Source organism: Vipera berus, assembly GCF_964194415.1.
Source record: "Vipera berus genome assembly, chromosome: 5".
NCBI classification, from domain to species: domain Eukaryota; kingdom Metazoa; phylum Chordata; class Lepidosauria; order Squamata; family Viperidae; genus Vipera; species Vipera berus.
In genome coordinates this window covers 83111817-83126122 of record NC_138207.1, presented here as the reverse complement: position 1 = coordinate 83126122, position 14306 = coordinate 83111817, and the positions used below count along the sequence as shown (strand labels likewise).

Sequence of the window (14306 nt, the reverse complement as noted above, 5' to 3'; positions counted from 1 at the left end):
ACTTCAACTCCCAGGATTCCTCAGCTAGGCACATTGGCCGAGGAATTCTGGGAGTTGAAGTCCACAAGTCATAAAAGGGCCAAGTTTGGCAAGCTGGCTGAGGAATTCTGGGAGTTGAAGCCCACAAGTCATAAAAGGGCCAAGTTGGAAGACCCCTACGCTAATGTAATAGTACACGGGGATGGCCTTGGGAGACAGGAGGGACAGTTGAAGACTGGACAGGCAATGTGTAAAAGGTTACCTCAGCCTACAGAAAGAGGGAGGGTGCAGGGTATGTTTTAGAAGGGCCCCTCTCTGGTTTTCTGAAGTGGAAGGAAAAGGGGATAAATACTTTCAGTTTTGCAAAATTTTGTTAATGTAATCTTTCAATAAAGACAGGGCTAGTAGTCCAGGCTGTGCTTCTGGTCTGGACTACCTTGCAGGGCTAACAGCTAAGGCCAATTTAGCCAAACCATAAATCAGGATTCGTTTAATTCCACATAAGCAATATGTTTTTTATTTATCCAGCATCCATTTTGAAATCTGGCTCAGGAATTCTGGGAGTTGAAGTCCACAAGTCATAAAAGGGCCATTGTTTCCCACCCCTAAGCTAGAAGATGAAGGCAACGTATTAATGTGAGTTTGTGAAGAAAATGTTAAATGAGATAGCTAAGGAAAAGTAACTGCTAACATATACTGAGATAACAACAAGCTCCATTCCAGATATATGCGCACTTACCTCTCAATCTGTGAAAGAAACTTGGTTTCAAAAATGCCCCTAGTTTTCAGTGTTTCTGAAATTTGACCTCTGAAGAGGAATCCTCTTTTTGTGAAGTCAATCAAAATGTTACGCACAATTTCCCCTAAATACATTCCACTGATCATCTTCTCATACCTACAATCATGGACAAAAATACCGGTTCAGAAACACTGTTAGTAAGAATGACAGAAATTAAGTGTTTTTATAGAGAACAAGATTTCTTTGGGAAAAGATGTTATAAATATTGGATGGCTTAAATAGAAGTGGGTCAGTCAGCTCAGAACTGAAAAGGGGACACGCAAGCTTCTTTCTCCTCTCTTGCAAGAAACAGGTTTTAAAAATTTACTGCCTTTTTCAGAAGCATATTAGGGAGGAGAAAGAAACTGTTGTAAGTCGAGGACTACCTATATTCTTCCTGATTCAAAAATCCATGTAATCCGAGAAGCCATGTCCCATGTGCCTTTCACATCTGTTAATGTGTATGACAATCCTTCCATTTCACACATTTCCAATCTCCTCTGATTTTTCCTATGTAGGTAGTTTTTCATTTAGCCACAACAGATTCCAGCAACCTGATCACTAAACTATGTGCTCTGGAAGAGAAACGACGACTATTCTTACAATATTACTTCAGCTTTGCTTTACAAACCTGCCAAGGTCCTGGGTGCAAGAATTAGTCGCAAAGTTACATTTTCATCACTGTCAGAACTGTAAATGGTCACTAAATGACCAATGTATTGGCAGAGTACAGGCCTAAGTGTAATGTATACAAACACACATGTTCAAACGTTATTAACAAGTTATAATCGTTTATTCTGTGAGGTAAACACCACTGACAGGGAAACACGCGGGAACTTTGACAGCTGTCAAAGTTCCCCGCCAGGGCGCAGGCGCAGCCATTTGACAGCTCGCGGCTGTCAAAACACAGAAGCCGACTCACCATGAGGGAAGAAGAACTGTCAAGACGCGACGGCGGTGATTGGTTCAGCAAGACGCGGCGCCAAAAGAAACGAACCTGATTGGACTACACTGACAGCCGCCGGCTATAAAAGCCGGACAAGTTATTCTGTTCTCTGCCTTGTTCTAATAAAATCCTAGTTAAGTAACCTGTCGTCCCGAGTGGTCCTTCGGCTACTTCACTAAGGAAGGGAGGAAAGAGAAAAAGCATGCTTTTCTCCTGAACATTTTTTGGGGAGAAGGGGGAAGCGATGATCGCAGTTTGTTGTTTCTATTCTTCCACATTTTATCAGGAATCAAAACTTATAAGTTATCTCCCAAAACCGACAGCTGTTTCTTCTCATTCCACCGAAAAGATTTCTGAGCACGCTCAGAGTCTCCATTGCTGACTGTGGAAAATCCTAGCCCGTTTCAAATCAAGGATGGTTGTTGCCCATCTTCAATGGAGGTGGACAAAAATACTTCTTCTGGCTTCACATTGGATTTTTGCCTGCTAGATGTTCTCCTCAGGATCTTGTAAAAGAAACCACAGCAATTTTACTGTCCCACACATCTACATTCTGAGTAAAAGTCTCTGGCTGAATTGTACACCCTTCTGTTCTCCAACAGTACTGCACACAACTGGTGGTAGCCACCTCTGCTGCAACAGAAAGCCACGTTTCAGTAAAAAAAAACCACTTACCTTTGCTTGCCACTATTTAGTGAATATTCATCCACAGCTTTGTCATAGATTGTCCTGATATCATCTAGGCATCCGTTGTCCCCAAAGGCACCCCATTCCATGTTCACACACATCCTGCCCTGGTCTCCCTCTACCATTTCAACATTTCTGGCTTCCTCCATGTAGCAGGCATTGCTCCCAGTTCCTGGAATTAGGAAATAAACAGGCTCACAACCAGAAAAGGAGTTTGTTGTTATTGTCCGGAACCTGGGACCTGCAACTTTCTTAACTTGAAGGCTGTACCAGGATGTTATGGATCCAGGATGTTATGGGCATCCCAAAGGGGGCAGAGGCCCCAGAGACAAAAACACATATCTTATGGCCGTGATACAAACCCAGAGGTAGAGATACCAATATATTCCACTCAGTTGAATTCTAGGTTTTGGTTTCTTCCCTAAATAATACTTTGAGGGAGATTAGAGAGAGTTTCCTCCTTTAAATTTCTGGGAGTCTACCTCTGTGAAGATCTGACCTGGAAAGTTAACACAACTCAGGTGGCGAGAAAGGCCCAACAGAGGCTTCACTTTCTTAGGGTCTTGCAGAAGAACAGGGTAGAACAACGGCTAATGACCCTCTTTTACCGGTCTACTATAGAGAGCGTCCTCTCGTATGGTATTGTGGTTTGGCATGCTGGTCTGACAGCCGCAGATAGGAAAGTATTACAGAGGGTAGTGAGCACAGCACAAGACATTGTGGGCTGTTCCCTGACACCACTGGATGACATCGCCAGGGCTCGTTGCCTTGGAAGAGTGAGGAAGATTCTCAGGGATGACTCACACCCTGGACGGTATCTCTTTACTCTCCTACCATCCGGTAGGAGATATAGGAATATAGCCAGCCGTACCAACAGGCTGAAAAATAGCTTTTATCCGTGGGCTGTTAGGCTTTTGAATGGGACATAATCTTATGCAGAATTGACTTGGGAGGCCGGTGTGTGGTGTAGTTGGTTCACATAGTGTGGTGGGATGGAGGGTTTGTTGTCACTGTGTGTTGGGGGGAGAGAGCACGGGGGGAGGCTCAGCTAATCTCAATGTACACATGTTGTACTTTGACAATAAAGGTTTATTAATTAATAGGCTGAATAAAATAGGTTTTCCAACATCATCCTGTGATTCCATAGCTGAACAGAAATTTGACCCTAGATCTCAGTTCAGAAATATAAGCAGCTAATAAAAGGCAACTACTTATGGATTGTTTTGTTAATTGAGTTCAACATTCCCGACAGTGACTTTAGCTTTTACAAAATATAATTAAGAACTAACCATACTGCACAGGTTATTAAATTCTACCTGGTATTTGCTATTAAGTCACTTGCTAAATCCATATTCCGAAAAATTCAATCTTGAGAAAGTATAAGGGATTGAAGAGGTTCTGGCAATTAAAAAAGGAAAATGGGAGATTTGGCCACCTTCTTGCCTGAAATTCAAAATACAGCCAATAGTTTCACTTTCTACACATCAGGAGAGCACCAGGTTGGGGATCTGGCAAAGACAGGATTGCAGATCAACCTGTCTTGTTTACATTGCACGGCTGTAACAAATCTACATAGCTGGACTGTTCTTTGTTATGTCTATACATAAAACAGCCTACCAAATTCAGTTAAAATACTCTTTTCAAGGAGGACTTTAAAAACAGATGAGCGCTCGTGACAATTTTGAAATCTTAAAGATCTTATACAACATTACTTCTTGTTCTTTTTTTTTGCCCAAATCAATGAATATCTAAATTTTCAAGCAAAATTTGCCCCAGCCTCTTGTATCTCTGGCAATTCCCATCTGTTTGTTCTTGTTTTCCAACCAGACTTGACTTCAGTCACTATTTTACATTGATAAGGGTCAAAATAAGAGGTCTTGAGACTTCATTGCCTTCTAACTGAAATGACAATCCTAACTGTGGTCTTAAGTCAAAGAGTAGCATTCTCTTTCATATGCACAAGTCCCTCTCTCACACAGCACACACGCTGCTTTCCAACACAAACAACAAGTAAAAAATAAATAAATGGAGTGCAGTGTGGTCAAGAGAAGGGGTAACAGCAATTGGAAAGGAAGGGAAATAGAAAGTGAAGAATAAAACTGGATATGAAGGACAAGGGAATAGGGAGAAAAACCAAATCAAAGAGTTTATCCCCAACATAGCTGAATGTGGGCCACAGCCATTCACACATCCTGGCCACACCCTTGTCAAGATCTACTCTCATCAGCCTTCTGAATTCACAGATGGGGGAAAAATCCTGCTCAGTTGATACTAAGGACTGGAAAGCACGCAACTGCTTCTGGAAAAGCTTCTGAATTGAGAAATGTAAATGTCAGATCAGTTAGAATATAAAGTAAAATTATTAAAATAAAAAGGAAGGTTTGGCATGGTTGAAAACAGGATCTGTTGTGTAAATAAGCTCCTCAACAAAATGTAAAGCAAGTCTCAGACTTACCCACAATGAGTCCTATTTCACAATTCGGATCTTCATAGGCACAAGTCATCATGGTTCCAACTGTATCATTCACTACAGCCACAACATCCAGTTCAAATTCCTTGAAAGAGACAACATTATAACACCATCGTTTTATTTGGGGGGGAAAAAAGTCAACCCAGAATTTATGATCTGTTCTTTGCTTTTTGCCAATATCCTAATGATCGGGAAAAGAGGGTTTTCTTTCAACTGGTTGCAATGAAACATTTTTTATTTATTATTTTTTTATTTTATTATATTTGTATACCGCCCTTCTCCCGAAGGACTCAGGGCGGTGAACAGGGCACATATAAAAATACAGAGTACAAAAATTAAAAAAGATTTAAATAGGAACCCGAGCTAAAACAATAAAATAATATAAAAATCCACAATAAAAACCCCAACACATCCCCCATCAGGCCAGGCCGGCTTGTTCAAATAGATAGGTCTTCAGACCGCGTCGGAAGGAGCAAAGGTCAGGTGCCATCCGGAGCTCAACCGGCAGCTGATTCCATAAAGCTGGGGCGCCCACAGAGAAGGCCCTCCCCCTGGGGGCCACCAGCCGACATTCTCTGACCGGTGGCACCCTGAGGAGGCCCTCTCTGTGGGAACGCACAGGGCGGAGGGAAGTTGACGCCGGCAGCAGGTGATCCCAGAGGTACTCCGGACCCATGCCATGTAGGGCCTTAAAAACCATTACCAAAACCTTGAATCTCACCCGGAAGACAACTGGTAGCCAATGCAGCTCGCGGAGCAAAGGTGTAACATGGGAGTACCGGGAAACTCCCAAGACAACTCTCGCGGCTGCATTCTGTACCAGCTGGAGCCTCCGAGTGGTCTTCAAGGGAAGCCCCATGTAGAGAGCGTTGCAGTAGTCCAGACGAGAGGTCACGAGCGCATGAGTGACCATACACAGGGCATCCCGGTCTAGATAGGGCCGCAACTGGCGCACCAGGCGAACCTGGGCGAAAGCCCCCCTAGTCACAGCCACTATATGATCTTCCAAAGTAAGCCGCGAATCTAGGAGGACTCCCAAGTTGCGAGCCCTATCTATGGGGGGTAAAAGCTCACCCCCCATGGAAAGAGGTGGAATATTCTGAATATCTCGGGATGCCGGTATGCACAGCCACTCAGTCTTGTCGGGGTTGAGTTGAAGTCTGTTCCTCCCCATCCAGACCCGAACCGCCTCCAGGCAACGGGACATCACGTCGAGGGCATCACTGGGGTGGTTTGGGGTCGGAAATGAAAAGCTGGGTATCATCAGCATACTGATGATACCCAACTCCGAAACCACGAATGATCTCACCCAGCAGTTTCATGTAGATGTTGAACAGGAGAGGCGAGAGGACCGACCCCTGAGGAACTCCACAAACGAGAGACCTCGGGGTCGACCTCTGCCCCCCTGCCAACACCGACTGCTGTATTTTCTTGATACTAATTACAAACACAGCCACATATCAACCCAGCACCTTCCTCTTCAACCTGACAATGTTACGTTGAGGAAATGGTAGCTACTAACTGACTTGAATTGTCTGAAAAAAGCTAAGCCTAGAACAGGGCTTTTCAACCTTTTCACTCATTGTACTACTTTTTAGGATATGGTCCGAGTACCACAGAGTCACCTAGCAAGGTGTCAAAAACTTGATGACCAAAAAAAAAAGGAAAAAAGTGATGAAGTACAGGTAGTCCTCAACTTACAACAGTTCACTTAGTGACTGTTCGAAGTTACAATGGCACTGAAAAAAGTGCCCCCCCAAGCCACAGCTGAGCAAGGCACCTGCCTGCCCGGTGGCGTTCTTACTCCTGTCCGAGGTTTTCATTGTGAGCATTTTTGTTGAGGATTGGCAGTGGGGGTGGGGGGGGGGGTGTTTGGTTTTTATCCCCCCCCCCGGTCTGCTGGGTGGTTGCAGCAGGTTTTGGTCACTTAACATGACCCTGGGACACTGTGACTGTCATAAATTTGAATCAGTTGCCAAGCATCTGAATGTAAATTACAAGACCCTGGAGATGCTGCAACATTCCAGCTGATTGATGCTTCTTCTGGGCTCAGCGGAAGCGCCAGGATCAGCGCCGAGCTCCAGCTGGAACCTGGTGCTGATCCTGATGCTTCTGCTGAGCCCTGACAGCCCTGCAGCTCCAGCCATCTCTTGCTCAGGCTTGTGCGGTGCTGCCACCGGTTCAGCTCATTCCCCTCCCCCGCTACCACTTTTCTAGGATGGTCGCATACCACCTGCCAGGTGCCAATGTACCACAGGTGGTACCCATACCACTGGTACCACTGGTACCCGTACCACTTTGGGACATCAGAGACTGATTCCGTGGGGAGAGGTTTTTCCGTGGACCAAAGGGGGCGTGGTTTCATGTGCCGCCTGCATCTCGCAGATGGCGCTTCGCTTGTTTGCGTGGGCTGGTTGCTGGAATGCCGCAGACAAGCGTGCAGACCCCTGGCCTAGAATGAAACAGCTAATCTTAAGAGGAAAAAAAGCTTAGTTCGTATTACAAAGATTTATTAAGGAGTTAGTAACAGCGCATGACTTTCAGCAAGGGATCCTTTCAACTAAGAAACCCACAAACGGGCAACTACAGGTAGTTCTTGACTTATAACCTAACATGCCCCCCCCATCGGAGGCTGAATCTGCTGAGGAAGATGAGCTGGAACTGGAGCCAAAGGAGATCAAGGGGGAGGCGTCATTAATGGCTTCCGAGGAATATGGGGAGGAGCAGGCCAGGGCCTTTCAGGATTGGGATGGCTTGAAGGCAGGGAGAAAAAGGGGCAGGATGAAAATAATGCCTCCTTAAGTAACACCAGCTGCCTGCAATTAGTGCAGGTTCGAGTCCCACCAGGCTCAAGGTTGACTCAGCCTTCCATCCTTCCGAGGTAGGTAAAATGAGGACCCAGATTGTTGGGGGCAATAAGCTGACTTTGTAATAATGCCGCTTGGGTGTGTGTGTGAAAGCCCTAATAAGCAGGCATATACATAGAATGAAGGCTACTGCTAAGCTTGTAAGCCGCCCTGAGTCTTCGGAGAAGGGCGGGATATAAATGGAATTAAAATAAAAAAATAAAAATAAATGAGCAAGGGACACCCCCTCCTGATCCTACAGTATGGAGAGTGGAGAGAAGGAGCGAACAACGCAGGCAGGCCCGACTACTCAGGAGTAGAGCACTCCGCCCCTCTCCACAAGGCACACCTGGGGACTGAGACTTAAGGAGACACTGTGGGGAGGGGCATTTGTCAGGAACAAATTATTTTATTCCTGACAAATTATTGTTCCTGACTGAATTATTGGAGGTTTGTGTGCCGTTGCCGACGTTGGAAACCACTCTCTGATCTCTTGTTCTGTGTTGTGATTTCTACTTGTAAACCCTGAAACTCTCACCATTGGACTGGCTGACAAACTTGATTTGGTGCTCCAAACCTCAGTTTGAATTTTGGCTTCTCTTCTGAAAGTACTCAGGCAAGCTTGTATTTCCACAGGCTCCTTAGATTTGGATGTATGTTCCTTTCTTTGTTATCTACTTGGCCTTGAGTAAATGGCTCTTGTAATCTAAAAAAACCTTTTGAAACTACTTGCAGCCAGAGGCTGCTGAAGAGGTAGGTGTGTGTGTGTGTGCGCGTGTGTGCACGCGCATGCATGTGTGTGTATCGCTACTTGTTCTGGGACTTGCCAGGAACGTGGGAGCATTTGGGGAACATTTGGAGCAATAAAGGGGCTGTTTGAACTGCCAGCTGGCTGTGTTGCCTCTGTGCCGTGCCCTGGGTCATCACATAACCGTTCATTTGGTAACCATTCCAAGTTACGACGACACTGCAAAAAGAGGCTTATGACTGCTTTTCACATATATTGTACCATCCCCATGGTAAACGCATGTCATCAAAATTCAGGCGCTTGGCAAATGGCATGTAATTATGACGGCCGCAATGTCCTGGGGTCAGGTGGTCACCTTTTGCAACCTTCCGACCAACAAAGTCAATGGGGAAGCTACATTCACTTCACAACCGTGTTACAAACTTAACAACTGCAGCGATTCACTTAACTGGCAAGAAAGATCGCAAAAAGGGGGAAAAATCCTCACCTGACAACTGTCTCGCCTAGCAACGGAAAAATTGGGCTCAACTGTAGTCACAAGTTGAGGACTAGCTGTAATATAGGCACAGAGGATAGTTCTTTCTTACAGATTCGATGTAAAGAAACCTGTCTCTTTTCTGAAGAAAAGACAATCAACAGACTTTGAAGGCGGCTACTGGTCAGTCCTAGAACCAGTTCTCACACCAGGTCAGATCTGTTTAGCACCTGGATTGCAACTACCGAAGTTATGGAACTGACCAGGAAGTTGATGAAATGTCCCAGAAGACTTCCAGTAAAATGGCATGACATTAAGAGCCGGGTTCGGTTTGAGGAAGATGAGGGGTTTGTTTGTTTTTTTTGACATATCAAAGATCAGCTAGATTGGTAAGTATTAGAAAATGCTGATTGTTACCTCACATATTGAGGGTTATCTTTATTTTGTTCTACCCAGGCTGCTGTGTAATTTATTCATTGCTAAGAAAAATTCCTAACCTCTATTTTAATTTTCTCTTCAAAGTCCTTTATCGTTTACAGAATATATCAATTCCAAAGAGGATGGATAAACATGTAACCATGCAGTAGCTCCCAACTATTAATTCTTACATGGAAGCAAATAATTTTTTTTTAAAATCCCATTTATATCCCGCCCTTCTCCGAAGACTCAGGGCGGCTTACAATCTAAGCACAAATCAATGTGCTTAGCAATAGCCTTCATCCTATGTATATGCCTGATTATTAGGGCTTTCGCGCCCCCCCCCCAGCGGCATTATTACAAAGTCAGCTTATTGCCCCCAACAATCTGGGTCCTCATTTTACCTACCTCGGAAGGATGGAAGGCTGAGTCAACCTTGAGCCTGGTGGGACTCGAACCTGCACTAATTGCAGGCAGCTGGTGTTACTTAAGGAGGCATTAGCCCACTGCTCCACCAAGGCTAGAATGATAGAATGATTCTTGAGAACTACTCTGCTTATTCCCAATACACAGTGATGAGATGAATTCAGATTTCCTATGTTTTATCTTCTATTTTAACATTTGTAGCCACAGTTCCTAATTTATTCACTTTCTCAAAGTTTCATCTTCACTTTTGCCAATGATTTAAGGATCTTCCTCATATACTTAAGCTGTCCCAGAGATTGAAATAGAAGTACAAACTGTTCTGTCAGAAGGCAGTTATTCTTTATTCTCCTACATTATTTCAAATTTGTTGAATCATGTTGCTCCAATTTTATGAGAGCCTTTCAAGAGATGTAAGATATGAAAGCAACTATTTCTCCCTTCCAGAATCAACAACTTGACATTGTACATTGTGTGTGGTTTTCTGACAGTCCAATACTACATAGGGATGATGTTCAAAAACAAACTTTCCTTCATAATAATGAAACACCTATACTATGCAACATACAATAATTATTATATGGGATTAATTCTATTTCTTGTTCATTTTAATTTAAGCTTAAAATGACTTTCTAAGGCAATCTATAGTCCTCCAGGTATTTTGGGATTACTATTACTATTTCTAATCAGCAGGGACAATACAAAGTTTAGATCCAACTAGATGGAAGGCATCAGGATAGAGAAGATTACTATATGGTGATTTTTATTGCAAAGTTATCATCCTTTCATGGCTCTATTACCAAAGGGAAGAAATGTATACATTAGCTATAAAAAAAAATAAAAATAGCAAGTGAGGCACTTCCCTTAACAATTCATAAAAATGAAAGAATTTTTTTTTGAAAAAATATAGTTTCTCCCTTCTTCCTGAACACTTTCCAGACCCTTTCCAACAGTTATAAGAATGGGTGAAGATCGAGACTTAAAAGCATGAACCTTATGGTAATCCCTTTTGGTCTCCAATCCTTCATGCTACTGCATGACTAACAGGGAGCTGCAAAACCTGCCCTTCCAAAATGTTCTGTCTCTCCTCTGGACTTTTTGCCCTAGCCATTCCAGCCTGGTTCAAGATGGCCTGGTCAGTCAGATATGAAATATTCCATAGTTCTCTAAATTAATATTCTGCTCCTAAAACAATTAATGCTGTCTGTGCCTACTGACTAAGAGTTGGTCACGTTGCTATGTTCCAACTTATCTATGCTGAGGGTACTGCTTTTGTGTGTGTGTGTGTGTGTGTGTGTGTGTGTGTGCGCCTTAGAATCCTGTTAACCATCTGGCCAAATTCCTGCAATTTTCACTTTGGTCTACAGCAGAAGAGACCGGTTCTGTAGTTTTTCCACAGACCTCAGGGGGCATGGCTTTGTGTGCTGCCTCCATCTCGCAGATGGGGCTTTGCTTGTTTGTGTGGCCCAGTTGCTGGGATGCCGCTGCCCGGAACTGGTCCATGGACTGGGAATTGGGGACCCCTGGTCTATACTATTTAAGGCACCAGGTTAAAAAGCATAAAACTGTAAGTTCAAGTCTCGCCTTGAACATAAAAAGGGAGCAGGATGAGTTTGGGCAATCCACCTCACACGTTTATTGCTGAGGGGAAAACAGGAGGAGGGTATGTTTGACATGTTTGCTGCTTGCAGTTATTTGTATCAATAAAGGTGGGAAAGGAAGGAAGGAAGGAAGGAAGGAAGGAAGGAAGGAAGGAAGGAAGGAAGGAAGGAAGGAAGGAAGGAAGGAAGGAAGGAAGGAAGGAATGATTTTAGAAGTGATTTGAAATTAACTTCTTCCTAGGGCTGAGGGAGAGTGATGGCTTTGAGCATAAGGTGGGAGTACAACTCAGTTTCCTGGCGTGGAGCCTTAATCACTACTCTACACTCTGCTACAATCTGATCCAAATTAGGATAGATCTTAATACTGGGGTCTCTAACAGAAAAAGGCCAATCTTGTGGCCTGTCAGCCACCAGAGGACTCAGCAGCCAATTCAGATGAGGAAGCACTGGAATGGGCGCCGGGCTCAGCGTCAGAGCCATCTGAAAGCTCTGATAAAGGAATGGAGCTGTCACAGCCAAGGACAGAGGCGGAGCCATCCGCCAACTCTCAGACGGAAAGGTTGAGACCTCCATGCCTTGAGGATTTTTGCATATCCTTCACTTTATAGACTTGTATGTACTGTATTTTAAGCAACGCAGAGAATGTGATGGTATATTAGCGATCCAATCAACAATATATTAAGTTTAAAATTTTCACAACCCTTCAATCTTGAACCAAAACAGGTGCATAACTCACCTCTCTTCTTTTAATTCCATCTCTTAGTAAATTAACAACATCCTCTCCTTCACAGTCAGTCGCCTTAAAGCCCTTGGTCCAATTCAAAAGGATACCCTGAAAAACAAAATAAATAAATAAAGTTCACATCTGATTCCAAACATGAGTTATTAGAACAAACCAGAAATAAGTCACCAGAAGCAATACTGGACCTAAACAACTAATGAACACATATGGCAGCCATTTATTATTGTATGCCCAACCCAGATTAGGATTACAACTTCCAAAATTCCTTTGAATCTGTAGTTCCAACTGATCTGGTTGGCACTAGATTGGAGAAAGCAAAATGACAGCATTAAGACGACCATTCATGACATCCATGCCACACCTGTTGAATGTTAGACTAAGCTACTTGGGCTTAGGAGGAGACATCAACCTACATTTCCTCACCTAGATCCCATGAAAGATTATTTGCTATTCAGTGTTAGCTATGCTATATCTGCCACCCAGGAAAGCCAAGTGAAACAAGAAGTCTCATCCTATGCCAGTATTTTTAAGATGTGTGGACTCCAACTCCCAGAATTCCCCAGCCACACCTAAAGAATGCTCAAGTAAAAAAAAAACACCACATTGCTCTGTGCTATAAATCAGCAATGTAAACTGGTAGTAACCACTATTCCTGGAAGTGTCTATTTCAATTTCCACTTCAGGATCACTTTCAAAGCACAGTCTACACAGCCATGCACAGGCAGAAATTAATCTGGGAACAGTGTTTTGATCACTGCAAATGCATTCCAAACAAAAATCAGTGGCACCTGATTTTATCACCTTTTGTTAAATGCATCACTGCAATTGTTAAGCCAATCACATGGTTGTTAAATGAATCCAGCTTCCTGCATCGACTTTGCTTGTCGGAGGCCAAGCGGGAAGGCTGCAAAAATGGCGATCCCATGATCCTGGGATGCTGCAGCCATTGAAAGTACATGCCAATTGACAAGTGCCATAATTTTGATCACCTGACCCCAGGGATACTGAAGCAGTCGCAAGTGCAAGGAGCAATTATAAGTCATTTTTGTCAATGCCATTGTAATGCTGATGGTTGTGAGTCAAGAACTTCCTGTGGACAAGAACCCCCACCCAGGTTTCCTTCCCAAGGACAGATTTAAGCAGAAGCCCAAGGTTGCCTGGCTTCAAGCCCATGTTTGTGGTTCAGCCAGCAACAGTAGGATTCCCCTCCATTTTCATCTATACTGCTTTTGCATTCATAAAATGTCAAAAGGAAATGGAACCTGAACAGCAGGTGATGAAAACTTACTCCTTGGTGGAGCAGTGGGCTAATGCCTCCTTAAGTAACACCTGCAATTAGTGCAGGTTCGCGTCCCACCAGGCTCAAGGTTGACTCAGCCTTCCATCCTTCCGAGGTAGGTAAAATGAGGACCCAGATTGTTGGGGGCAATAAGCTGACTTTGTAATAATGCCGCTGGGCCCCCCCGAAAGCCCTAATAAGCAGGCATATACATAGAATGAAGGCTATTGCTAAGCACATTGATTTGTGCTTCTTAGATTGTAAACCGCCCTGAGTCTTCGGAGAAGGGCGGGATATAAATGGGATTAAAAAAATGTAAACAACAAGAGTCACTTACACAATCTAGGCTGGTCTGTTTGCAGGGAAAAGAAAACGTAAAGCCCAGAGGGAGGCAAGCTCCTTTTATTCCCATGTAATCCAGGAAGTCCGAAATGCAGGTGACAATGTGATCGAACAGCTAAAAAAAGAGAAGGAAATTCCCATCATGAAATACAGGATTTTGCTTTCAAAATTGTTATGTAACAAATGATACCACTATTCATGTAATATTCACCTCTTCTCCAGTCCCCTGCATGACTTCCACAGGGATTGAATATATCTTATTGTGCATTTCCACCATCCTTCTTTTACCACTTCGGATCTTCACCAGCAAAACACGGAAATTTGTTCCACCGAGATCCAGAGCCAGGAAGTCTCCATTCTCTGCAAACAGACGAGTTTTAAACATTAGGAATAAAGCACTTAAATTCTGTGGGAGATGGTGAGGTGGCCTGCTGGTAAAGTATCTCATAGGCATTTGGTTGGCCACTGGAGGAGGAAAATACTGCACTGCACTTCACTTGCCTTGCACTCTACAAGTCTTCTCAAGAGTAGACACTGGACTACTAATTAATATTAATTATTAGTACAGCTAAT

The 14306-nt window shown here is 43.7% G+C and overlaps 1 protein-coding gene across 3 annotated transcripts in view; it reads right to left on the bottom strand.

The window, feature by feature from the left end:
* HK1 (hexokinase 1) overlaps positions 1-14306 on the bottom strand; it is a 77351-nt gene that overhangs the window by 4751 nt on the left and 58294 nt on the right. For all 3 annotated transcript variants that reach the window (XM_081329305.1, XM_081329306.1, XM_081329304.1), the window contains 6 exons: positions 13945-14093; positions 13729-13848; positions 12107-12202; positions 4846-4945; positions 2379-2562; positions 719-874 (listed from right to left, as the gene is read on the bottom strand). In XM_081329305.1, coding sequence (XP_081185431.1) covers positions 719-874; positions 2379-2562; positions 4846-4945; positions 12107-12202; positions 13729-13848; positions 13945-14093 — 805 coding nt within the window. The remainder of the gene's footprint in view (positions 1-718; positions 875-2378; positions 2563-4845; positions 4946-12106; positions 12203-13728; positions 13849-13944; positions 14094-14306) is intronic.